Here is a 26319-nt window from a genome sequence, read left to right on the forward strand (position 1 = left end):
AATTTTTCTACATTTCTTTTCCCTTTGTTCTCCACATCACTATTAACAGACCTGTGCAGATTTATCATATGTTCAATCATGCTGCATTGCTGTGAAAGGTTTACCTTCAATAACTTTGCATAGCTCTGGAGGAACTTATTCATCTGGGAACTTGTTCCTACCACCCATAGATGCTTAATAATTGTTAAATGAATGAAATACAACATATGACTTTTCTCAATATTCAAAAGCAAAGCTCATTTAGAAGCACTTGTTAAAAGCCTTTTTTTTTTTGGTCCCCAGCGATTCTACTGGGAGGTCAGTGTGAGGGTTCACGACTCTGTTTTTAACAGTTCTTGCATGATTTTCATGCGCGAGATTCAGGGGTTACATTCTAACAAATCTTTACTCATTGGTAAAGGGTGCCTTTTTTTCCTTCGGGTCTGTGCCTGAAAGTTATTTAAAGATAAGGGCTGCGTCCTATTTCTCTAGGCCAGCGCCTAAGTCCAGAAAACACTTGTTGAATGAATGACAAAATGATAGGAGAATGGATGTACATCTGGTGCCCTGTCAGCCATTTACAGGTCCTTGAGGATCCCATTACTTCTAACAACGAAAGTGGCCCTTTGAAGTCAAACCTCTTGAAAAGGCTCTAATAGCCCCTGAACTAAATTTCCCACTGGACTACATTTCCCAGAGTTCCAAGGGATTCCCGCGCAGGCGCACTTGGAAGTGCGTCCTTTTCCTTCCCCGAAGCCCTCAAGTCACTCCCATCCGTCCCTTTCCATTCCATCTTTCCTCGGCATCTGGCAGGGGTAGCTGCAGCGATTCGGCTTGTGTGTCTGTGTCGCAGTAGGCTGGACTCATGACCTCGATGCTGCGTTTCGACAGGCGGGTGGTACTGGTCACCGGCGCGGGGGGAGGTGAGCACGCGAAAGCCCGAGAGCGGACGCCCGCCTAGCCTTCGTGCCCGGAGCCCCCCTTCTTGTCCCGGGCTCCACGCGCAGCCGCAGCCGCAGTCCCGGCGACGGGGCTGCGGACGGTGTTGGGGCGGCGGGTGGGTTTGGGGGGGGGAATGAAGGCGGCGTGAAGAACCAGCCAGGGGACCGGTGGGCCGGGTGGGAGGACGGGTAACGGCCGTTCTCGAGGTGCCGACTCTGCCGAGGAGGGAGAGGTGGGCCTGGCCGGCGTCGAGTCCAGAAACCCCCAGTCACAGAGCCCCGTGCAGCTTCCCAAGGCCCCCGGGCCTTGCAAGAGAGAGGCCGGGCTGCGCTGCGGTTGTCAGGACTCGATGAAAGTTCTCACTGTTGCTCGGTCGCCTCTCTTCTTGCCTGTCTTAGGCCTCTTGTCGAGTCCTCGGAAGGCTGTGGAAAAGCCGGGCGCGACAGGAGTCACCCCCAGAGGAGGAGGGATGGCAGCCTCTTGCCTTTGAAAAGTCAGCTGTGCAGTGTTTCTCTTCCTCTTTCAGATGGTTCTAAGCCCTTCTTCTTTAGAGGGGGTGTCTGAGGAGAGTCTTCTCGTTGGAGTTTGTATGCTTATCGAGCCAAACACTGTAGCGGACTGGCGGGACTCTTGGTGCGAGTTGTAAACTCAGAATGCCTGCGGGAGTCAGGCAGGTGTTAGGGTGGGCGTGGGATAGGAACAATAGAAACTGGGGAGGGACATATTTCTGGAGTGGGCCAGATCAGAATGGAGATTTGTTAGGTGAAAAAACCCTGTTCTTGAAGGAGGAAAAAAAAAAAAAAAAAAGGAAAAAAAAGAGGAAAACCCGCTCATACCCATGGTGGTGCTCTGCCCTGTGGTTTTATGCTATTTCCCACCAGCGGGTGACCTCTCTCATCCCACAGGTGTTGGGATCTTGACCTTCTTTGCCTTTGATTCCCACGGCTTGTACCTTATATCTAGAATAGACCTAATATGTAATTAATTTAAATAGTGTATTAAAAGTCACAACAGTGGAATTGTCAGTTAATCCATTTGTATCTTTACATCTTTGTTGATAGATTCTAATGCCCCCATTCCCAAGATGCTTTTAGTATTAATTGGTGGCCAAGAATTTTATACCCATAGCTATATTCATCCTAAAATGATCATATGTTTTTGGAAAACCACCTTTCTTTCTTTCTTTCTTTCTTCTTTCTTTTCTTTTCTCTTCTTTTCTTTTTTCTTTCTTTAAGTAGGCTCCGTGCCCAGCTTGGAGCCCCGGGCTGGGCTTGAGCTGATGACCTTGAGATTGAGACCTGAGCTGAGATCAGGAGTTCTTTGCTTAACCAACTGAGTTACCTAAGGTGCCCCTGGGGAGCATTTTTTTTTTTTTTTTCTATTTTTATTTGACAGAGAGAAATCACAACTAGGCAGAGAGGCAGGCAGAGAGAGAGGAGGAAGCAGGCTCCCCACGGAGCAGAGAGCTGGACGTGGGACTCCCAACCCGAAAGGCAGAGGCTTTAACCTACTGAGCCACCCAGGTGCCCCCCTGGAGAGCATTTTGTTTACACTTTGCCTTTGATGGAAATAATTAAGTGATGCATTCAGTGTTCTAAGCCTGTTTAAATAGTGAGTGATTTGCAGTTTGAAATACCTTTTGCACCATGACCCAGGACACCCATACACACCATTCATGACATGATACATGGTAAATGAAGTACCCTCTAAAATTTTCCATTTCACTAAGTAAATGCACATTGCAACCTCCTAAACTGATTTTGTGAATCATTAATGAGTTGTGAGTAGACAATAATGGACTTAGTACCTCCTGTTTATAGAGCCCTGCAGACTTTCCCTTGCCTGGATTATGGTATGGTCACCAACTCTTGCTGATCTGAGGGATGTTTAGAACTACATAATTGTTTAGAACTACATAATTTTGTAGTGAAGTTGAGACTGTCCTAGGTCATCATTGAAAAATGGAGACAGAGATCAAATTGCATTCCTAACCCGGAGACTTGTCCTTGAGGTCTTGGGTTTCTCATTTAGAGATTCATACTCATATAACTGAGTCAGTGCTGAACATCCCAGGAGGGTGTCCATGGATGCCTGCAGGGCCTGGTGTGAGAATTAGTCTGACTCCAACCCCTCCTATTCTGCAGATAAGAGAAATTTATCAGGGTACCTGGGTGTCAGCCTTTGGATTTGGATATGATACCAGGGTCCTGGGATTGAGTCAGACTCCCTGCTTAGCAGGGAGCCTACTTCTCTCTCTCCCTCTGCTGCTCACCCTGCTTGAGCTCTGTCTCTCAAGTCAGTAAATAAAATCTTAAAATGTATATATGTCTGCACTATTCAGGTGCTGTTGTTTAGCTTGAAATATAGATTAGTTTATTGGGAGGCCTGGAAGGAGAGTTATAGAATTGTCCACACAATTCTCTGTGCTTATCAAGCCAAGCACAGTACTTCAACTGCAGTATTTTGCCGTGGTTGGTGGTATAACGGGAATAACAGGATATAATAGCCATTTATTGATCGACCGAAGTGGTTGTTGGGAATGTAATTGTTGAAAGTTGAGGATTTGGGCCATAGAAGAAGGAAGGAAGTCCAGTCATTTTGAATTTCAGATGGTTTTGAGAACACAGGTGTTGCATCTGGAACTAGTGAGAAGTGTGTGAGTAGCTGGAGATTCTGAGTAAAGCTGGAAAGGGAAATAGTCTAGGGAGCTATTTTCAGGGGCTTTGTTGTTAACTTAGGAGTGTAAACTACCTAACCCTAAATGAGCAGTTTGAGTTAAGAGTCAACTGAGATTTGACAGTGTTAAAGAAATTAAGGTCAAATAAAAAAAGAGAGAAATGAAGAAGAGTGATTGGCAGTGAATTTAGGTGTGGATGAGAAGAGAATTAAGAATTAAGAAGATGTGAGGGAATTAAGAGATTATGACGAAATGGAGGCTCTTGTATTTAACTTTTTGTGCCTTTGACTCTGAAGCTGTGCTGGGTGGTGTGGGAAATACAAAAGCGTGACATATTCAGTCTCAGCCATCAAGGATGTTCTAGTTTAATTGGACAGGCAGACAAATGGACATAAAGTATTAAATAATGTTTATATAAACACTATTAAAACATGCAAGGGTCCTTCCTAATCTGTTAATGAGTTAGTGGGGTTGGAGGGAAAAGAAAGGAGACTGTCACTTTTCACCTTATATGCAGATTTGTGTATAGTTTATACGGCCTTGATGATAAAGGAACATGATTTACATGATCTTTTGAGAGAACTATATAACTTGATTTTAAGTTGAGACAATTTTCTTATTAAATTAGGTCACTCTCTCTACCAGCGACTCATCCCATTCCTTTCATCCAATGATTTTCTACTGTGTTACCATTAATTTTGCATTCCATGATCTTCTGGTCATAAGCCTTTGATTTCCTTAAAAACACAATGTTTAGAACACATGCTTCAGCCTTGATCTGAAAAGATATGAGAGGATTTGAGTTACGTGTATTGGCTGAAGACCTTCCTTTTTAATTTTTTTATTTTTAAGATTTATTTATTTACTTAGAGGGAGAAAGAGCACGCACAAGCAAGGGGAGCAGCAGGCAGAGGAAGAAGCAGGCTCCCTGCTGAGCAGGGAGCCAGATACGGGGACTTGATCCCAGGACTCCAGGATCATAACCTGAGCCCAAGGCAGACACTTAACACAGCCTACCTTTAGCGTCTCTCTTACCCATTCAAAGTGAATTAACTTCTAAAATAAATTATTTGGTGATATCTTTCAGTTTTGGAAAACTTTATATTTGTATTTTGGAAAACTATATATTTTTGGGTTCTTTTTAGAAGAGCCTGATACTTTTAGCAATCTTAATTTGTTATTTGTATGCTGCTTTATCAATTTAAATTAAATTTAAGCTACTAATTAAATTTATCAGGTGATTTAAATGAAAAAGATGTATATATATGTTAAAATGATTTAAATACTATAGAAGTAAGCCTTCCACCCTTGGTTGTTAGTTACACAGTTCTGTTTCCCAGAGGTCACTTCATAATTGCCATTTCATATATATTTATCCTGAGATACTCTGTGCCTCTAAAACCTATTTAAGTATATGTATATATTTTGGATAACAAATTTACACCTTGTACCTCTGAGTCTGAAATAAATATTTTTTTGTGTTTGGTAATTGTGTAGTCAAGTTTCGGTACAGGATATAGAAATCACTAGATATTTGAAGCAGGAAAGGATTTAATACAGGTATTTGGGGGATGCCTGGCTGGCTCAGTGGGTGGAGCACGTGACTTGTAATCTCAGGGTCATGAGTTCAAGCCCCATGTTGGGCATGGAGTCTACTTAAAAAAATAAAATTAAAAAATTTAAAAAAATAACAAAACTACCACAGGCAGTTGGGTGTTTGACACTTTGTCTTGGAATGACTCGTGGAACCATCGGAACTGGTTCAGTAGGGAATTCCTGCCTCAGGGGCTGCTGTTGGAACTGCTACAGTCCAAATAGCCACACGGTACCCATGATCTAAAGAGTGGAAGCTGCCAGCTTGAGCTTGATCAAGAGGGAGCTCAATCAAGAACTACACACACTCTTTTTTTTTTTTTTTTTAATATTTTATTTATTTGACAGAGAGAAATCACAGCTAAGCAGAGAGGCAGGCAGAGAGAGAAGAGGAAGCAGGCTCCCTGCAGAGCAGAAAGCCCGATGTGGGGCTCGATCCCAGGACTCTGGGATCATGACCTGAGCCGACGGCAGAGGCTTTAACCCACTGAGCCACCCAGGCGCCCCCACACACTGTTTCTTAATACCTGGGAAGGTTTAAGAAAGTAGCCCCTTAACCAGCTGCTGCTGGTTAGCCAGACATCACCATAAGCTAACTTGCCTAATTTCCACCTCTGACAGCCAGAAGTCACCATAAGCTAACTTGCCTAATTTCCACCTTTAATGGTGGAAATACCTTTAATGGTGGAACTTTGGAGCCTCCTAGCAGTGGGGTGGGGGGGGTAGGAATGGTGGGCAGAATAGGTGGAAAATAGTTTTAAGCTTTCTGACCTCTGTAAGTAGAAGAGGGTGAGCTAGATGGGGAGAGGTCCTATCATTATAATGTAGTTAATTGCTCGCCACTTACTTTAAAGATTATTTGACAGAGATCACAAGTTGGCAGAGAGGCAGGCGGAGAGTGAGGGGGAAGCAGGCTCCCCGCTGAGCAGAGAGCCAGATGCTGGGCTGGATCCCAGGACCCTGAGATCATGACCTGAACCAAAGGGCAGAGGCTTAACCCACTGAGCCACCCAGGTGCCCCTCGCCAGTTACTTTAAAATAAGGGATGATTTGAATGGACCCCCAAATTGCTAACATTTGTTCAACTCTCTTGATGCCTTTTTTTTTTTTTTTTTTTTTTAAAGGACTGGGCCGAGCCTATGCCCTGGCTTTTGCAGAAAGAGGAGCATCCGTTGTTGGTAAGTTGATACAATTTTCTTTTTAACGAGTAGCTGGAATTGAAAGTACCGTCTTCACAAGTCAGTCACCTATGTCTTCATGTGAAATCATTTGTCAAGGTCAGATTTCATCCTGATTATTTCTTCTGCTGGCAAAAGTATTCCTCCTTGAGACTGACTTTCTAATTTACTTTTTTAAAGTAGACTAGTTCCGCAGAGTCTGAAGCTGAACAGAATTGATAAGGTGGTCACCCATTCATTGTATAGAAAGAAATTCTTGAATTTGGTAAACTGTGAGCTGTAATTTTTTTGAGACAGAAGGGTGATGCAAAATGAATCCCTTTAAGTATAAATATATTTATAAAAATAAGAAGTTTGGAGTCAGGGAATCCAAAGTATGTTTCTTTTTTCTTTTTTTGTTTTTTTTTTAAATCTCTTTCATCAAAATTTTCCTCGGGAAGTCTTTTTTTTTTTTTAAAGACTTTATTTATTTATTTGACAGACAGAGATCACAAGTAGGCGGAGAGGCAGGCAGAGAGAGAGAGAGAGAGGAGGAAGCAGGCTCCCCACAGAGCAGAGAGCCCGGCGTGGGGCTTGATCCCAGGACCCTGGGATCATGACCTGAGCCGAAGGCAGAGGCTTTAACCCACTGAGCCACCCAGGCACCCCCCTCGGGAAGTTTTTACCAACAAATTTTTAAAGTTTTCGTTGAAGGGACAGTTGGATGAATTTTATTATGGTCATCAGTTGGAAGATGCTGCATTGAAGGATCCCAAGATGGGAGGTTTTAATAATTTAAATGTTTTGGTCTGGCATGATGTGGTATGCACGCGGGAGTGTATTTGTCTGCCGCCAAGCCTTGGTGGGCAGTAATTGATCGAGTGCTCAGTGCAGGATACATAGTAGGTAGAGCAGACAGTAGGGCCTAATATTTACTAGTCTCTTTGTTGAGATAAAATTGTTGGCCCACAAGGGCTTAATAATGACAGTTTTTCTACCTCTTACTAAGGCACAGAGAGAGAGAAATTTCCCCCAATTTGTGTTTGGAGACATGTATAACAAAAGGGTAAGCAGGCACTCTGGTTTTCTAGATAAAGAACACGCAAGCAGGACATTTAATTATATTCTTCTCCCTCCGGTGGATATGTAGCTTATCTTTATGTAAGGGACAGAGAATCTTTGGATGTTCCTTGTTTAAAGGCATATCTCTGCTCCTTGTGGCAAGCACCAGTTTTGGTATTGTGGTATTTAGCCAGAGGTCGTGGGCTCCATTCAGGCCCCTTTTGCCAGATTTTCGCAAAATACTTCATTGTCGAGGTCCACGGTCCCATGTTGTTCCTGTTTTTTCTCTTATTTCTGTTGCTGCTGCTTAAGATTTTTACCCTATAACTTTTGATTTAATTACCTTTTTTTTTCTGCTCAGTTCTGTGCGGGTAAGGACTCTGTTTTATCTTCTGTATCTCCTAAAGGACCTAGACTATTTCCTTGTGCAGAGAAGGTGCTTTGTTCACTGGACCTTTTTTGTTGTTTGACATAGACTCTTCTTGGGGGGGTGGGGGAGGGGACAGGTGTGTCTTTTGAGATTGGTCGAATAAATTCCTTTTTTTGTGTGGGATTAAGATACAGTCTTAGTTTATAAACGTATTTTGTAAAGACTTTACAGCATCGTGTGTTCATGTGGGTCAGTTTTCCTGTATTGATCTCTTACTGCTGAGTTTATTAAATTCGGAACAGGAGTTTTAAAATTCTAACAAAAAGAGAAAGAGGTCTTGCATGTCTTTATTATGTCATTGCAGCAAGTGCTGGTGAAGTCCAGCAGGACAGGTACTGTGTCTTGCAAAATCATTTGTCATACTTGGCTGAAGAGCCAGATTTCGTTTGGTTAAAGTCATTCTGTTGAAACGGTTTAGGTCTTGGTGGATTTTTTTTCTACTGCTTTTTTTCTGTGACCTACCAGTGAACTTTCTAGACCAGCTGCAAGTTGTGTTCCTTCCTGGCCACTGCTTCCCCCTAGTTTTATCTTTTCAGATACCTGCTTCCAGCTTGCATCACACACACTACTGTTTCTTCTTTGTTAATTTTTGTTCTGCCCAGTGTATTTTTTACATGAGTAAGAAAAAGTAGAGGAATAAATAAACCTGGGAGGGTATGACATCAGAGTATCTTGTCTATGAAAAAGTGATTCCTCCTAATTTTATGACTAGCTCAGAGTTCCTTAAGAAGTAAGACCAAAAGAGTAGAGTAGTTTGTTTCTCATGTAAATCACCTTATGCTGGGTTAACAAACAGATTTCAGTGTCTGACAATAGTAAAGAATTATTTCATGCTTTTGTGACCTTTTAGCCTCCAGTCAACTGTGTCTCTGCTCTCAGTGTCTTCCTAATTTCAGGATCCCAGCTAAAGGAGCAGCTTCTGTCTGGGACATTGTTGTTCTTGGGACGGAGGGAGGAAACCAGTGGATCCATGGTGGCTCCTAAGTCTCTTCTTAGCATGCCACTGCCACTCCTGTTTCATTGGCCAGGGGAAGTCCCTTGGCCAAGCATCACAGAAGATATTCTCTGACTTCATGTTAATATGACTGCTGTGTTTTATATCCCATAATAGAAAGAACTGTGGGAGATTGCAGTCTGGGTATAAGAACTGGTCAGCCTTTGGCTGATAGTTACAACAAGGGATGTTCAGTGTTGTGTAAATTACATCTTACAGGAAATGGTTTTACACGCCTGTGAATGTTGGCACTGGAATTGTTTTAGACTTTTCTCAGTAGGTGAGCCATAGGCAGGACTCCAAGTCTTAAGTTTTCTCTTGAGGGCATGAGCAGAAAGATGGCTCAAGTGGTCCAGTAGGTAGAACCTCTCTTGACCATTAGAAAGGCAGAAGCTTTTCAGTTCTCGAACTGGAGAAGTAGCACCTTCAGGTCATTGAAATCACAGTCCTTTAAGATGGGCATGATTTCTTGTCTGTGCTGCTGTTACACAGTGGCTGGTAAAGGTGACTCTTAGGTTCCCAGGGCCTGAGAACAGAGTCCGTGTTTCCAAGCCCTGTGTGATCCTCACAGCTGAAAGGGGAACGGTGGTGGGAAAAACACTGCCTTCCAAGTCAGGCTGGGCTTCCAGTCCCGGCTATGCTGCCCAACCACGTGATCTCTTGTACTGTTAGTAACCACCTTATCAAACTTTGAGAATTATGGTGGGGATTAAGTGACATCAAAAACTAAAGACCTAACAGACACATGAAAAAATGCTCCACATCACTCGGCATCAGGGAACTACAAATCAAAACCACAATGAGATACCACTTCACATCAGTCAGAATGACTAAAATTAACAAGTCAGGAAATGACAGATGCTGGTGAGGATGCAGAGAAAGGGGAACCCTCCTACTCTGTTGGTGGGAATGGAGGCTGGAAAACAGCATGGAGGTTCCTCAGAAAGTTGAAAATAGAGCTACCCTATGACCCAGCAATTGCACTACTGGGTATTTACCCTAAAGACACAAACGTAGTGATCCGAAGGGGCACGTGCACCCGAATGTTTATAGCAGCAATGTCTGCAATAGCCAAACTATGGAAAGAACCTAGATGTCCATCAACAAATGAGTAGATAAAGAAGATGTGGTATATATACACAATGGAATACTATGCAGCCATCAAAAGAAATGAAATCTTGCCATTTGCGAAGACGTGGATGGAACTAGAGGGTATTATGCTTAGCAAAATAAGTCAATTGGAGAAAGACAACTATCATATGATCTCCCTGATATGAGGAAGTGGAGATGCAACGTGGGGGGTTTGAAGGATAGGAAAAGAATAAATAAAACAAGATGGGATCGGGAGGGAAACAAACCATAAGAGACTCTTAATCTCACAGAACAAACTGAGGGTTGCTGGGGGGAAGGAGGTTGGGAGAGGGTGCTGGGGTTATGGACATTGGGGAGGGTATGTGCTATGGTGAGTGCTATGAAGTGTGTAAACCTGGCGATTCACAGACCCGTACCCCTGGGGCTAATAATACATTATATGTTTATTAAAAAAATAAAAAATTTAAAAAAACAAAAAAACTAAAGGCCTGGGGCGCTTGGGTGGCTCAGCTGTTGGGCTGTGCCTACAGTTCTGGTCGTGGTGCTGGGGTCCTGGGCTTAAGCCCCGTGTGGGGCTCCCTGCTCGGCTGGGGTCCTGCTTCTCCCTTTCCTACTCCCCTTGCTTGTGTTCCCTCTCTTGCTGTCTCTCTGTCTGTCGGATAAATAATAAAATCTTAAAAAAACAAAAACAAAACTAATGGCCTTTGTAAAGGGAAAAGAATTGCACCAATGGTAGGGACTGCCTGACGTGTGTGAGGCCCTTTGCTTAGGACCTGGATATGTCAAAGTGAGCCTGAGGTCTTGCTCACACAAGGGCATCCTAGCCTCCTTTTTTTTTTTTTTTTTTTAAGATTTTATTTATTTATTTCACAGACAGAGATCACAAGTAGGCAGAGAGGGAGGCAGAGAGAGAGGAGGAAGCAGGCTCCCTGCGGAGTAGAGAGCCCGATACGGGACTTGATCCCAGGACCCTGGGATCATGACCTGAGCCGAAGGCAGAGGCTTTAACCCACTGAGCCACCCAGGCGTCCTGCATCCTAGCCTCCTTATATATAACTTGTTTCTATTTTAGATTCTTAAAGAAAAGGGTCTACCTTAGGCACTGATGTATTCTCTCCAGTGTAAACTCAGTGCTTTGCTTAGGGATCACTTAAGACATACACACTGGGGGCGCCTGGGTGGCTCAGCAGGGAGCCTGCTTCCCTCTCTCTCTCTGCCTGCCTCTCTGCCTACTTGTGATCTCTTTCTGTCAAGTAAATAAATAAAATCTTTAAAAAAAAAAAAAAGACATACACACTGAAGCTGGTGTAGCCACTCTGGGGAAAGATATGGCAGTTCCTCACCAAGCTGAAAATAGAGCTACCCTACCATCCAGCAATTGCATCAGTAGGTATTTACCCAAAGAATACAGAAACACATATTCGAAGGAGTACATGCACCCTGATGTTTAGAGCAGCATTATCAACAATAGCCAAACTATGGAAGCAGCCCACATGCCCATCGAGTGATGAGTGGATAACAAAGACACACACACACACACACACACACACGAATACTACTCAGCCATCAAAAAGAATGACATCTTGCCATTTGCAGTGATGTGGATAGAGCTAAAGCGTGCTGTGCTTGGTGAAATGAGTCAATCAGAGAAGGACAAATAACAGGTGATTTCATTCATGTGGAATTTAAGAAACAAAATGGACGAACATAGAGGGAGAAAGAGGAGAAGAAAGTGAGAGGCGATGGAAGAAGGTGGGTAGGGGATGGGCTAGATGGAGGATAGGTATTAAGGAGGGCAGTTGTGTTGATGAGCACTGGGTGTTGTGTGTAAGTGATGGACTCTTCTCCTGAAACCAATATTGCGCTGTATGCCTACTAAATGGAATTTAAATTAAATGGATGAGTAAATAAATAAATAAATGGGAAAAAAGGACATACATGCTGATTAAGTGAATATGTTATATGACACACGGAGAAAGATCGCAAGAAGACATGTGTGGATTCCAGCCTATGATAAATGAGCTATATATACAATGCCCACAGCTTCCCCAGATGCTTCTTAGGACGTTCACGAACCCAGGTGATGGGAGGCAGCCTTTAAAGATAGCTTTAGAATAGTCCCGGGCTGTTTATAATTTTTAAATGATAGAAAAACTAAAAATTATTCATACAGTTATTAGATATCATCAGATGCCCTCCTTTACTGATCCAACAGTTATTTATTGGGTGTTTGTCATGCAGCAAGCCTGTTCTAGGAGCTGAAGGAATAGAGTGGGGAATAGAATAGATGGGGTCCCTGTTTTCACAGAGCTTACATTCTAGTGGGGGGGGGGGCTTTGGGGAAACACAGTAAATACATATGTAAAACTCTGTCAGCTAACAGAGTTCTGTGGAGAAAGAATCTGAGTGAATGGCCTGGAAGAGAACTCTGAGGAGGGACCTGGGGGCAGGGAGGGATTGTGCCATTGAGATGTGGGGCCCAGGAGCCTGTGATGGGGGCCCAGCTAGTGAGTGCATCAGTCTTGAGGCAGGAGTAGGCTCACTTGTGTTCAGGGTCAGCCAGAGGGCCAGTGCAGCTGGAGCAAGGTTAATCAAAGGGGACAAAACCGGGAGATGAGAACAGAGAGGTTGTGGAGAGCCAGATTGCAGAAGATCCTTTAGCCCTGAGCCCGGACCAGCTTTTACCCTGTTGGAGATGGGGAGCCATTGCTGAGTGTAAATAGAGGAACAGCCTGACCTGATTTAAAACTCTAAATGGATGGTTCTGATTGCTTTGTAGAGAATAACTGCGGGGGAGCAAGAATGCAGGTGGAGAAGGATGATGAGGTCAATGGGGCTTTTGTAACATTAACTCTTCTTGTGCATCTTAATGATTTTTCCATTAGAGAATAGAAAGCAGAGAGTGCTATCAAGTTACTGCGATAATCCACGGAAGGGATAGTGGTGATTTAAATAGGTCCTAGGGGTGGAGGTGAGGCAAAGAGGTTAAATTCTAGGTATATTTTGAAGGTAGATAGGGCTGGGTTTGCTGATTTGCCGATGTGGGTTGCAAAGGAAGGAGGAAGATTGCGAGGCCATTTACTGAGATAGGGAAAGACCACAGGAGGGTCGGATGGGGAGGGAGGAGATGTTCAGCAGACAGTGGCCTACAAGACTCTGTCGTTGGGGGACAGGTTGCAACTACATAAATCTGAATATTCTCGGTTTATAGATGGTATCCGAAGCCAGGAGACTGAATTACCTCACCTGGGTGGTGAGTACAGATGAGCAGGAGAAGAGGTCCAATGACTGAACTCTGGACGATCAGTTTCTCATTTTCCATTTTTTCTCTCAGTAAGGATTCCTTTGATGCCATCTTGTTCAGACAAAGAAAATCAGGTACAGGAGCCCAATTTAAGGCCCTGCTTTCTAAACTACCACTGCAATTTGTGGCCCTTCACATATTTAGAAACACTGATGGCGGCTCTGGAGAAGCTTTCTGATGAAGGAGAGTGAGTGTATCTTTCAGCCTAACAGTGGAAACAGTATGGCAACTCTGTGTTGTTCCCTTTTGGTTTAGTGGAAAAAATTGTGTTCTTTTTTGGATAAAAGAAACTTGCTTCCAGTGTTAGAGGAACAGATTGGCTTCGTGGTAGGCGCAGGTTCTAGTCTGGATTTTGCCATTTCCTGCAGCCCTGGCTCCTCTGGCATGTTCCCTAACCCTTCCGGACTTGCCTCATCTGTGAAACTGGGAACAGCTGTTCTGCCAACATTTCAAAAGCTCCGTGGAGATCTAAGGCTGCAGTGTACCCAGGGGTACTTTGAAAATGTCAAGTATACATATACCAGTATGAGGCACAAATGGAGGCACAAATAAACTCTATTTATTATTGTTATTCCTTAGAATTTTAGCCATCATTTAATGGTAACAGTGTCACATAGTACGGGTAGGTTTCTCTTTGCATGTAATTGGGAAATGATCTTTTCCCATTGTTGCTCTCCCAGGCTTTCAGCCTGAGATTTAGGTCTGGTGACAGTGGCATGATGAATGGGGGTCAGTGTTCACTGAGTACACTCCGATGTGGAGTCTTGTCTTGAGTAAGTCTGTTCTGATGCTGTTTAGCTGTATGGCTCTGATCTCAGGCAATTATTTACCCAAGCTTCAATGCTTACCTGTTTGGTTGCACTTTGAACAATTTCCACTTGAGGGTAGTGTTCCATTGCGCAATGGAGTAATTCTTTCCAAATATCCCGTTTGCCAATTTGCTTTTGAACTTTGCCTTACTTAGTTAAAAAGGCTCTTACAAGACTGTTAGCTGGGAGTCTTAAACTCCTGCTATTTTTTACTGGTTGTTTCCTGTCATTTGAGTAATTGCATAGAAATGAACAATTAAGAGGAGTTTAGTGTTGAGAATCGTTTTTCATCTCTTGAGCAATAATGTAAGCCTCTTTCCATTACTTTGTGTCTTCATACCAGTTTTTATTTGCAGTAAGACAATAAGACTACATTGGTAGAAAAATATATTCCAGTCCACCTTCTGAAAAACCCTTTTCCTTAAAAAAGTTATGTGAAAACACATTTGACTTAGCTGACTTTCAGTATGGTTTGGCATTGGCTTTTTCCCTGCCTCATTCCCTTATCTTTAACCACCCAACCCCATCCAGCCAACACCCGAATAGAGAGAGAGAGAGAGAGAGAGAGAGAGAGACATTCTTTAATGTCTTTCTTTAATGTCATCTAATCTCATTATTCTTTAAAAGAAAAAAAAAAATCCTGTTTTTTACCCCAGATGTGGCAACCATCAGTTTGGTAATATTAAAAGGCTTTAAATTTTAGTATATTACTCTGCCATTTGTTGATTAATTTTTTATTGTTGTTCTTCTAAACTTATGTAATCATGTAATTACAAAATGTTCATTTTGCAGGTGCCTGGGTGGCTCAGTGGGTTAAGCCTCTGCCTTCGGCTCAGACCATGATCTCAGGGTCCTGGGATCCAGCCCCACTGAGCTCTCTGCTCAGCGGGGGAGCCTACTTACCCCTCTCTCTCTGCCTGCCCCTCTGCCTACTTGTGATCTCTGTAGTAAATAAATAAAATCTTAAAAAAAATGTTCATTTTTCCATGTAAATTATTTATCTGAAGCATTTTTATTTTTTTTTTCAAGTTATTTGGAATTGACCTGTGGATCTTCTTAGTAGTTTTAGCATGTTATTTTGTAAATTTTACCTTAAATTGTGATGTACACTAACTTTATTTGTCCCCATTATGTAGTTCTGTTGGTCTTTATGTACTTGTTGCAAATTTTGTATTATTCTAGCCAACCCATACTCAATGTTCAGTAGGTGAGAAAGCCTTTAAGGACCAGCACTATCCTCCTTTATTTTAGTGTCCCTCTGTAGTACAGTTTCCTTTTTTTTTTTTAAGATTTTATTTATTTATTTGACAGACAGAGATCACAAGTAGGCAAAGAGAGAGGGAGGAGGAAGCAGGCTCCCCACTGAGCAGAGAGCCCGATTTCGGGGCTTGATCCCAGGACGCTGGGATCATGACCTGAGATGAAGGCAGAGGCTTTAACCCACTGAGCCACCCAGGCGCCCCAGTAGTACAGTTTCCTTACAAACAGTAAATGCTTGATCAGTGTTTGTACAGTTGGATACAGCGAGATGTTATGCGGTGAGTATGGTCAGTTAAACACCTGACCTGAACACCTATGACTTCTGTATATGTTTCTGATCTCTTTTAACAAATGTTTACTTCTTTCATGGTAGACCCTGATACAGTATGTTTTATGAGTATTCTTTTTTGCTCAAAGTGGGTTGAATCATGTTCTTTTTCTTTTCAAAAGAGGAAAAGCATTGCAAAGTTTAAAATCTCATGAGCTGGGGCGCCTGGGTGGCTCAGTGGGTTAAAGCCTCTGCCTTCAGCTCAGGTCATAATCCCAGGGTCCTTGGATCGACCCCCATATCCGGCTCTCTGCTCAGCGGGGAGCCTGCTTCCTCCTCTCTCTGTCTGCCTCTCCGCCTACCTGTGATCTCTGTCTGTCAAATACATAAATAAAATCTTTAAAAAAAAAATCTCATGAGCTGAACCTGTGTTTAAATATTTTTGCTGCTTTATCTCTCTCTCTAGAAACAAAGAAGCATGGTTGAAAGTATGTTATCTCTTGGCATGTTACAGAAGACAGGGGTAGAGTGGGAAGGAATGGAGGAGATGACAGAAGAGATGCAGTCAAAGGGGCATTTTATTTCCAGTTCGCATTTCGAGGTTTAAAAATGAGTTCTTGTTTGTTTTTGCATTGCAGTGAACGACTTAGGAGGGGACATGAAGGGATTGAGTAAAGGCTCCTTAGCCGCTGCTGATAAGGTTGTTGAAGAAATAAGATGTAAAGGTGGAAAAGCCGTGGCCAACTATGGTATGGTATTTGAAAGCGCTATGCTGTTTTTTGCCTTTTCCTTCAGTTGACGCTGTTGCTCACATTAATAATCATTGAGCAAATGTCTCATCATTCCAGTGTGACTATGAGATTAGATTTTCTCTGAGTCAGCCACATCTGTTTGGCTATCTATTTTATATATATATGAGGCTTTTAAAAACCTTTGATGTAGACTATTTCACGAGTCTTAACTTTCAGCATATTGTTTATTTAATATTTTTATTAATAAGCACATGATAAAATCAGTAAGTTATTAATGATGTGGATAGGAATATGCTTTTGTTTTGAAAGACCCGTTTTAGTGAAGAGGTTTTAGGTTATTTCTGCAGAATGACATTAGATTCTTCTTTTAAGAATTATTTTAGAAAAATTCGTGTAGTAATATAGCATATGAAGAAAAATGCCTCCTTTCTGGTATCCAAACACTAAGTTCCATTTTGCACAAGTAATCATTGCTATATGTGACTTTCTTTCCTTTATAAAAACATAAGAGTCAAAGTTAGGCATTAAAGCCACCAGGAAAACAGCATTTGATGTATTGACTCTAATAGTATCTGTAAGGAACTTCTCGAACAGCTTTACTTTAAAAAGCGAATGCTTATTGACTTTTCTGTAAATTAGATTGTTTTTATTAGCCAGAGGTAAAATTAGATTGCCAGTCTCTTGATTTTGAAATTTTAAAGGAAGGGAAATAGGATATGATTTGTTTTGAGTGTTCTAGGGAATAATGAGACAGATATTTTAGTGTCTTCTTTTCTCACTGAGGATCTACAAAAATATTTTCAACTTTTTTTTTTTTTTTAATTCTGGAGTTTAAACAATCTATTTTATAATGAGAAAAATTCCAGACTCTCTCCCTTGCCTCTTCCCTCAGTATTGTATAAAACCAATATCAATCAGTCAATAGGCAGGTAGGAAAACAAGGCCTTGCAGATTTCCAAGTGTGAAGGGTTTTCACACAAAGAATTAGAGGCTTGTGTAACCATGGCAAGGACTGGGCACCTGCATGTGAATAAAACTGTGGATGGTCTTGTCAGGTTCTCACCGCTCAGCAGTCTCTCATCCCTCCTCTTCTCCCAAGATTTGCCTGCATGTGCAGGCTTCTCCTACTTCTCCCTTCTTGAGGTGGGTGCCTCTTTTGTCAGATCTCTGTGGATCTCAGGGAAGGGAATATATTTCCTGGCTCCTCCCCAGGGATTGCAGAGAATATAGAGACAGTGGGATGTTATACCTGGCCATTTGACACACCACTCTGGGGATGTGAGCTCTCTCCCTAGGCTGATGAGCAGAAAAGAAGAAAGCCACTCTATTTTGTTGAGCTTTGCTTTTTGTACTTAGTAATGTACAAATAGTAGGTTTGTTTCCATATGTAGTTATTGAGCTTTGAGCCTGCTTTTTCAAATTAAACATGTACCCCCGGCCTCCCTTGTCAATTCCGATTTGCATCTTGTAGAGGCAGTGCCTCTGTGACTATTGAAAATTAAATACAAATTAAACAAATACTCACTTTGTCTGTCATACTAGCCACATTTCAAGGGCTCAGTAGCCACACATGGATAGTGGCTACAGTATTACTACAGAAATAAGACATTTCCATCCTCACAGAAAGTTGTATGAGACAGTGTTGTTTTAGATAGTATTGGCCAAAAATTTTTTTTTCTTTTTGGTGGGTTAAAGAATTGTTTTAGGGGCTGCATTTCCTTTGTAACATTAGATCATCTGTATTTTAATTTGTTACGTGCCTGCAATATATATTTGTTTTGGGGGAAATGAATTCTATTGAGTGAATAGTGTCTGTCATGTGCTCTGATCCAGAATTTAGGAGTTATTTGAGAGTGATAGTACTGATGTTTTGTGCTAATTTTCCTTTCCTCCAGATTCAGTGGAAGCGGGAGAGAAGATTGTGAGGACAGCACTAGAAGCTTTTGGAAGAATAGGTGATGTTTCTTTGTGTTAATGTACTAACAGAGCAGCTTCTACCTTCTTAATCAAATTTTTCAATTTTACTTTTGTTTATAAAAAATTCTTTCTCTCTTTATAACCAAGGTTTTATTTATTTATCTATAGTTATTTATATAGCTAAGTTTTTCGATTGCTTTTACAAATTAATTATTTTACACACCTTACCTTATTTCCCAATAGGCTCCAGGTGGCATTTTTTTTAATGCAAAAATATGTTGAGTTTGTTTCATAGTTTTTTGGATTTAAAAACTCTTAAAAAATTATGAGCATTTTCTCAGTTTCTTATTTGTGAAAACTGAATTCTACCCCAAATGTGTTTATAAAATATACATTTTGGCAATAGAGGACCCTGTGGAGTCGTTTAGATAATTATGATTTGAATCATAAGGATTCAATGCTTTGTGAATTAACTAAGATGAAGTATATGTGATAAAAATCTTTATTGTTGAGAAGGGTTTCAAATGTATCATTGAGTTTGTCCCTCTCTGGATAATCTTCCTGGTTTAACGTTCCACACATTCTTAGTAAAAGATTTTTTTTTTTTAGTTTTTTTTTTTTTATTTTTAATAAAAGGTTATTGAATTACTTCAAGGAAACATTCCCTCAATGTGGAAACTGTGGAAAAGCCCACATTTCCTTACATTCTGGAAAACATTAATTTTTGTAATTCAGATGTGCTCCCTCTGCCTTTTTTTCTTTATTCTTTTTTTTGGTCTAGTAGATTTGTCTTTCTTGTTATGTTGGGTTGAGCTTAAGGGATTTGTTGACGTACAATTTGACAGAGGGAGAGAGGCCATAAAGATGTGAGGTTAACAGGGTGAGAACAGCCCAAGATGATGGTTGAGCCTTAAAAATTGATTCCTTTTTTTTTTAAAATAATGAGAATGCAATTATGTATTAAGATAGGCCATCAGTTTCTATCTAATTGTTTCCTTTTTGGAATTTCGACTCTTGAGTGGCAAGGAAAAATCTTTTAATTAAACTTTTACCGTTCTGAGTAAATCCTGAAGTTAAATGAGGATGACTTGTGGTTACCATTGAATGCTAAGAACCTAAGAGTTGGGCAACAATTGATTCTATAAGCTGATAGAATTTTGGGAGAAGGTGGAGGTGGAAACATTTACATATGAAAGTTTGAGAGGAAAGCTCTGACAAGGTGAGATACTTGTGAATCAGGTTTTTTCTTTGTTTTTTGTTTTGTTTTGTTTTTCTGTAGGTATAAAATTCTGTTTTGATAGCACTCTTCTGCTACTATTATTATTTACTTTTCCATGTGGGGAGAAAAAGCCCAATTTTGAAAAAAATACGAGCTGTAAGCCATTGCAAATTAATACACTTGTTTTTATGTTTGTGACTTGGATTTTTTTTATATTGTAGATGTTGTGGTCAACAATGCTGGGTGAGTATTTCTTTTTGCATTTTGAGAATAATGTGCATGAGAGGTTTTTGGTTTTATTAAAAAGTGGATATTCTTCCTTCCCCTAACCTATGGAATATCATTGTTTTTAGAATTCTGAGGGACAATTCTTTTGGTAGAATAAGTGATGAAGACTGGGGTAAGTTGTTTGTAACATTTGTCTCTGTGGAGCATACCTATCCATTTAGTGTTTTAATATTTGAGACATTTATACATTTAAGGAAAAACCTGTTCCTACCTACTTTTGCTTTTGCTAATGTAGATGATAAGCGTGATGAATAAGCTTTACAACTGAAAATGACCTCAACAGTTGGAAGTACCCTATTTTCTTTTGAATATTTGATAAATGAAAACATTTTAAGGCATTTGGCAGAAAGATTTTGTGTCTTTCAATTTGTTTTCCTTTTTTTCTTCTTGAGAAGTTGTTAGCATTTTCCAGCTGTATTAACTTGTCTTCCACATGCTTAGCTACTTGTGTCAGTCTTATTTCAAGAACAAGGGCAGGCTGTGGAAGGGAGTCTGGGGCCCTGAAAATGTTCAACATCTGAGAACTGGAGGTGCGGGGGTGGGGTCCTAGATGTAATTTTGAAGCTTCTAGTGAGTAGGGGAAAATTCCATTAGGAATGCCAAATTGGAAAGATTGGGTTTAAATAACAAATCAGTTTTTCTTTTCTGTTTGCTCTTCATACCTTTCTTTTCTTCTTTTTTTAAGATTTATTTATTTGAGAGAAAGAGAGAGAGCACAATTGGGGGGAGGGGCAAGGGGAGAGGAAGAAGCAGACTCCCCGCTGAGTGGAGAGCCCGATGCTGGGCTTGGTCCCAGGACCCTGGCATCATGATCTGAGCCAAAGGCAGACGCTTAACTGACTGATCCATCCAGATGCCCTTTGTGCCTTGAATTTTCATTGGCCATCGGAACTAAAACAAACTGGGGGCTGGAAGCGCAGGAGGCATGCGAACTAAGGTAAATTATATCACTGTCGTTGAAGCGTGCTTCGGGGGTGCATTGCCACAGTTCTTTGGGAAGAAGCAAAGTATCTTTGTGATTGAGAATTAGGCAAAGAAGGGCTTTTAATTTCCTCTTTTCGATTTAACCACTGGGTAAAGGAAGAAGCTGAGAAAGATAGGATTTGTTGGCCAAAGGGGCTTATGTTGTTGATTTCTTTTCTTCTCTGGGCCGGGGTGACAGTGGGCCTTTTCCTCCTCTCGGTTCACCCTAAGCTCGCCACTCCTAACCCCTTGGCTACTCTTCCCTTTTTTTTCTTTTTCTTTTTTAAAGTTCCTTTTGTCACTTTTACATTATTCTTCTAATATATCCGTGGAGACATTTGTTGAGGTTTCAGGCTGAAACAAAAATAAATAAATTGTATCAAAGTTTTAAAAGTGGTTAAAAACTTGATAATTAGGGACACCTGGGTGGCTCAGTTGGGTAAGTGTCTGCCTTCGGCTCGGGTCATGATCTCAGGGTCCTGGGACCCAGTCCCACCTCAGGCTCACGGCTCAGCGGGGAGCCTGCTTCTCCCTGTGCCTACTATTCCCCCTTCTTGTGTTCTCTCTCTGACAAATAAATAAAATCTTAAAAAAAAACCCAAAACTTGATAATTAGAAGAGTAAAATTAAATCTAGAGTTGTCTATCTGAATCATTCCCCAAGTTGTCTGTTCATTAGATGGACATCTCTAAGAACAGATGGGCCTCTCTCTCTCCCCCTGACCTCTCCCTCTCTCCCTCCATTTTCTGATCCCTTCTGCCCCAACTCATTGGCAATTTACCCTGGTAAAAATAGGGGTATAGGGAAATAGCAATTGGCAAACATTTCTGGACAGTGAACTGTGTAGGTTGTGCTTATCCTTTTTAAAAAATTTATTTGTTTTGTTAAAATTTTCATTATTGGAGTATAGTTGACATACAGTGTTTTATTATTTCCATGTGCACAGCACTGTGTTTCAACAGTTGTGCACATTACACTTTAAGTTTCTGTTGGTCCCAGTTATATGTGTAAAATTCTTGGATGTTTGCATTAGTGGATTTTTATAGGAAGTGAGCATAAATTAAAGATGGCATTGTATTTAGATGTGTATAGGGATTATAGTAATTTTATCATAAATTGTAGGGAGAATGGGTATGAACTGTTGATTGGTTACACACTTGGGACACAAGCAAAAATGCTTACTTAGGGAGCAATATGACAGTAGTTGATCTTGAATGCTGGTATAAAATAAACATCTTTGTATGAACAAATCATTGCTTATGTTGGTTCTGAGACATGCCTATCTAATTTTTGACAAAGTATCTAATAAAAATAATTTACTGTTTTAGATATAATCCACAGAGTCCATTTGCGAGGCTCGTTCCAAGTGACCCGGGCAGCTTGGGATCATATGAAGAAACAGAAGTTTGGAAGGTAGAGTTGTGTGTGATTCTCGGGAGTGGGGGTCGGGGATGCAGTGCATGGGTCCTTGTGAACAGGGAAAGGTAAGTGCTTTGGCATTGAGGAAGATCTCTTCAACATGAGCAGACTTATAATGTACTCTTGGCATGTACCCTCTCATTAAATTGGTGTCATTTGGTCAAGGATTAGCTGAGCCGGCCCACTTTTCATTTTGATAGTCTAGCAGTATACAAATGGTGAGGATTCAACTGTACTTCATTCTCTAACCAAAGTATAGTGATACTGTGTCAACTGACCAGCTGAGGAGAGATGAGCACTGTGTTTAGCTCGCTGGTACTGGTCCGACATGAGTTGGTCTTTAGAAACTGTTTGGGAGCTGTAGGACTGTGTCTGTGTGAGGACTAGGAATGTGGCAGAGCCACGAGGTGGCTCTGTGGACTCTGGCTGGCTCCTTCCTGTTAACCTGGATTTCACACACATTTACTAGAGGAAATTGTTTGTGATACCTGTTCCTGTTGGACGGTTCTAGCTTCTCCTGATTCTCAGTTTCTGAAAATAAATGATCCAAATTATTTTACTTGGTCTACGAAATAGGGTGAGATGGGCTCGCATTTTGGAGGTGGCATTGTTTTAATATGAGGCATTTAATATTATCCAGAAAGAGAGGGGCAAAGTAATGAAAACTAAAGCATTAGAACTGATTTTTCTAATGTTTCTTACCATAACCTTAACTTACACATTTACACTTTATTTGATGTTTATAGGTATTGCTGTTTTCAGTAGCTAATGAGTATAGATTCTTATACTTGAATTCATTTGGTCTTGATCAGGGATTCTTTTTAAAACAGTTAAATCTTGTAGTTGAATTTGGAGAGATTACTTCTATTATTAATATTATTTTACATGTATGAATCATAACTGTAGGAACCTAACGACAGTATACAGAATTTCTTTTGATGCATGTAATGGTACAGAAAAAGAAAATAAAAGGCTTAGAGTTGCTGTGTTATCAAAACATGGAAAAGAGATTTTGAAGGATTGATCTTCCTTTTAGGATTATCATGACTGCATCAGCTTCAGGAATATATGGCAACTTCGGCCAGGCCAATTATAGTGCTGCAAAGCTGGGTCTTCTGGGCCTTTCAAATACCCTTGCAATTGAAGGCCAGAAAAACAACATTCATTGTAACACTATTGCCCCTGCTGCTGGATCACGGATGACCCAAAACATTATGCCTGAAGGTAAGTAGCTTAGATTTTTCAGTGCTCGTAGCCACAAATCTATGCGGAGTGAGATTTGCAGAAGTATTTAATTTTTTGAATAGTTAAAAAAGTTATTTATCTTACCTTTTCAAAAAGCATTATGTATCATTGTGTTCATGGAAACTTTAGAAAAGCACAAAGGAAAAAAAATTTAAATGACCCACAGTTCTGCCACACAGAAATATACTTTCATTCTTTTTCTCTGTGTAGGTACACATAAATACATATATATATCTTTGCTTTTTTTTTAATGGAATGAATTAATAGCATTTTGACCATTTTATAGTGATAATTATTTTTTAAAATTAATAGACTATTTCTTAGATCTGTGCTTTAGGTTTATGGAAAAATTGGGCAGAATGGTAAAGATAGTTTTCCCTCTTATTAACATCTTGCATTAGTGCCCTACGTTTGTTATAACTGATGAACCAGTATTGATCCGTTATTGTTAATCAAAGTTTATAGTTTCCATTAGGGCTCATTCTGTGTATTGTATAGTTGCATGGGTTTTCACAAACATACAATATTCTGTATCCACTGTCATATACAGAATTTATTTATATGGAATTGTTTCACTGCCCTGAAAATCCCCCATGCTTCACCTCTTCATCCTCCCCCTTCCCAGATGTCGGGTAGGACTGAAGTTCATTTCTCTTTATCATTGAATAATATTCCCTGGTCTGGAGGGACCACAATTTATGTATTGATTCACTGAATGAGAAACATCTTAGTTGCTTCTAGCTTTTGGCTGTACACATTAACTTCACCTAATACCAAATTAACATTATAGTTTACGAAAAGGTATCTTTTTTGTGTTGCCTTATTCCACAGGGATCCAGATAAAGTCCACAGGCATTTTGTTACTAGAGTTCTTATATTATTTAATACACTAGTTTGTTCTTTAAAGATGAGCCATTTATTTGTTGAAGGAACTAGTTCATTTGTCCTATAAACTAGTACTCATTCTTGGTTTGGGTTGTCTTTGCCCATTTGTAGAAAATCAGTTGACCACATAGGTGTGGCTTGTTTCTGAATACTGTGTTCTGTTCCACTGATCTCTGTGCCTGTCCTTTTACCAATGGTTTTGATTACTCTAGTTATATAGTAAGTCTTGAAGTCAGGTAATGTGAGTCTTCCAACTTTGTTCTTTCAGAATGCAAAATGTAAGTGTATGATTGAGAGCCTGTGCTTATACTGTTATATAATACATGGAATACTTGAGTAGTGGAAAAACGTATTGTTGTTTTTTTAAAGATTTTATTCATTTGAGAGATAGAGACAGAGAGAGCATAAGCAGGGGGAAAGGCAGAGGGAGAGGGAGAAGCAGAGTCCCTGCTGAGCTGGGAGCCTGAAGCCAGGCTTAATCCCAGGACCTGCAAATCATGACCTGAGCCAAAGGTGGACGCTTAACCATTTGAGCCACCAAGGTGCCCCAACCATATGGTTTTTAAATATTTCTGGTTTTTAACATTGCTAAAAGGAAAATCTTCATAATATTTTAAAAGTTGTTTCTCTGAAATGGTGCAGTACAGTTTATGAGTGGAGGGGCTCCTGGGTGGCTCAGTTGGTTAAGCATCTGCCTTTGGCACAGGTCATGATCCTGGAGTCCTGGATTGAGTCTCATGTTGGGCTCCCTCCTCAGCAGGGAGTCTGCTTCTCCCTCTGCCATTCAGCGCGCGCTCTCTCTCTCTCTCAAATAAATAAGTAAAATCTTTAAAAAATTTATGACTAGAATTATTTTAATATTAGCTTTTTCATGGAACAAATGCTTGTTTGTAGTACTCTTCACTTTTCGCATTTGAGCTAACGTTCATTTTAGAACTTGGGATTTATAATACCAAGTATATATTTGCTAGCCTTTGCTAAGAGCTGTTGTGCCTGACCAGTTTGCTTTAATGCAGAAAAACTATTTGAACCAGAGATCTCATTTTTTTTCCTTGTCAATCAAGGCCATTTCTAAAAATCCCTTATTTTTAAAAGCTCTATATTTTCATATTCATATCATGGTAATTCTTGTTAAAAAAACAAATTATATGAAGGGCAGTTACAATTCATCTTTTCTCCTTTTAAGTAGAATACTCTCTCTCTCTCTCTCTCTATATATATATATATGCATGCAAGACAGTGTTACTGTTTAATACTTCACAATGTTACTGGGAGGAAGAAAAGCATAAAAATATAATGGATTGTCATGAACTTGCTACTTACCCTGGCATTGGAGGCTTACTGATAACTTGGCACTCTAACTTTGTACCCTCTGTTCTACCCCTCTGCTTCATACCAAGAGATAAACACTTTGAAATTTTGTGTTCATTCTTTTGCTAGATTTCTACCTTGTCATTTTTTTGCCATGGGTTGTACACTCTTTGGGAAGCAGTAGGTTTTCAAGAAAATACTGAAAACTTTGGGATTTAAATTTTTTTTTTTTTAATTGAGAATGTAGCTTCCATTTATTTGAACAGTTCTCTACCTCTAGAGATGTTAGGGAAATGTTTAATGTAGTGTCCTTTATGCCGACCATATTTTTGTAAAAGAAGTTTGGAAAAATGAGATCTACTTTAGATAACTAACAATGTTTCTGAACCTGTTTTGTTTTCTGTAAGGTAAGAGAGTTGTAGATTGTTTTAAAAGATCCTTCTGATTGTAAATTTTTGCTGTTTTTTAATTTTGATTTTTATTTACTCTTTTATAGTTTAAGAAAACTGAAAATTCACTTTGCCCCAGAGTTTTTCTTTTCTTCCTCTGAATACCCATTTACAGGCTATCAAAAGAATCATTTGTTAAAGAACGTGCTGTTATAATTAATGTATGGAGAGAGACATTTGCAACTTCATTTCCCCCCTTTGAGATATATTTGATAAATCAAAGTAATCCATATAAGTTACGTGTTTTTTACGTGAAATAAAACAGTCATAAGTAAATATCCATGAATACCTTTCCAAGCGTTTT

The 26319-nt window shown here is 40.3% G+C and overlaps 1 protein-coding gene and 1 non-coding gene across 2 annotated transcripts in view; both read left to right on the forward strand.

Moving 5' to 3' along the window:
- The first annotated feature begins 731 nt into the window (after window positions 1-731).
- The window catches only part of HSD17B4 (hydroxysteroid 17-beta dehydrogenase 4), an 84135-nt gene continuing 58547 nt past the window's right edge, over window positions 732-26319 (forward strand). Inside the window, exons 1-8 of the mRNA XM_045999519.1 lie at window positions 732-902; window positions 6316-6369; window positions 16206-16316; window positions 18215-18274; window positions 19677-19698; window positions 19809-19855; window positions 22035-22119; window positions 23162-23349. Coding sequence (XP_045855475.1) covers window positions 845-902; window positions 6316-6369; window positions 16206-16316; window positions 18215-18274; window positions 19677-19698; window positions 19809-19855; window positions 22035-22119; window positions 23162-23349 — 625 coding nt within the window. The 5' untranslated portion in view covers window positions 732-844. The remainder of the gene's footprint in view (window positions 903-6315; window positions 6370-16205; window positions 16317-18214; window positions 18275-19676; window positions 19699-19808; window positions 19856-22034; window positions 22120-23161; window positions 23350-26319) is intronic.
- On the forward strand, window positions 5172-5244 carry TRNAT-UGU. Its single transcript has one exon. It is a non-coding gene; the product is annotated as a tRNA-Thr (tRNA).

This window comes from Meles meles, chromosome 3 (assembly GCF_922984935.1).
Source record: "Meles meles chromosome 3, mMelMel3.1 paternal haplotype, whole genome shotgun sequence".
Lineage (NCBI taxonomy): Eukaryota > Metazoa > Chordata > Mammalia > Carnivora > Mustelidae > Meles > Meles meles.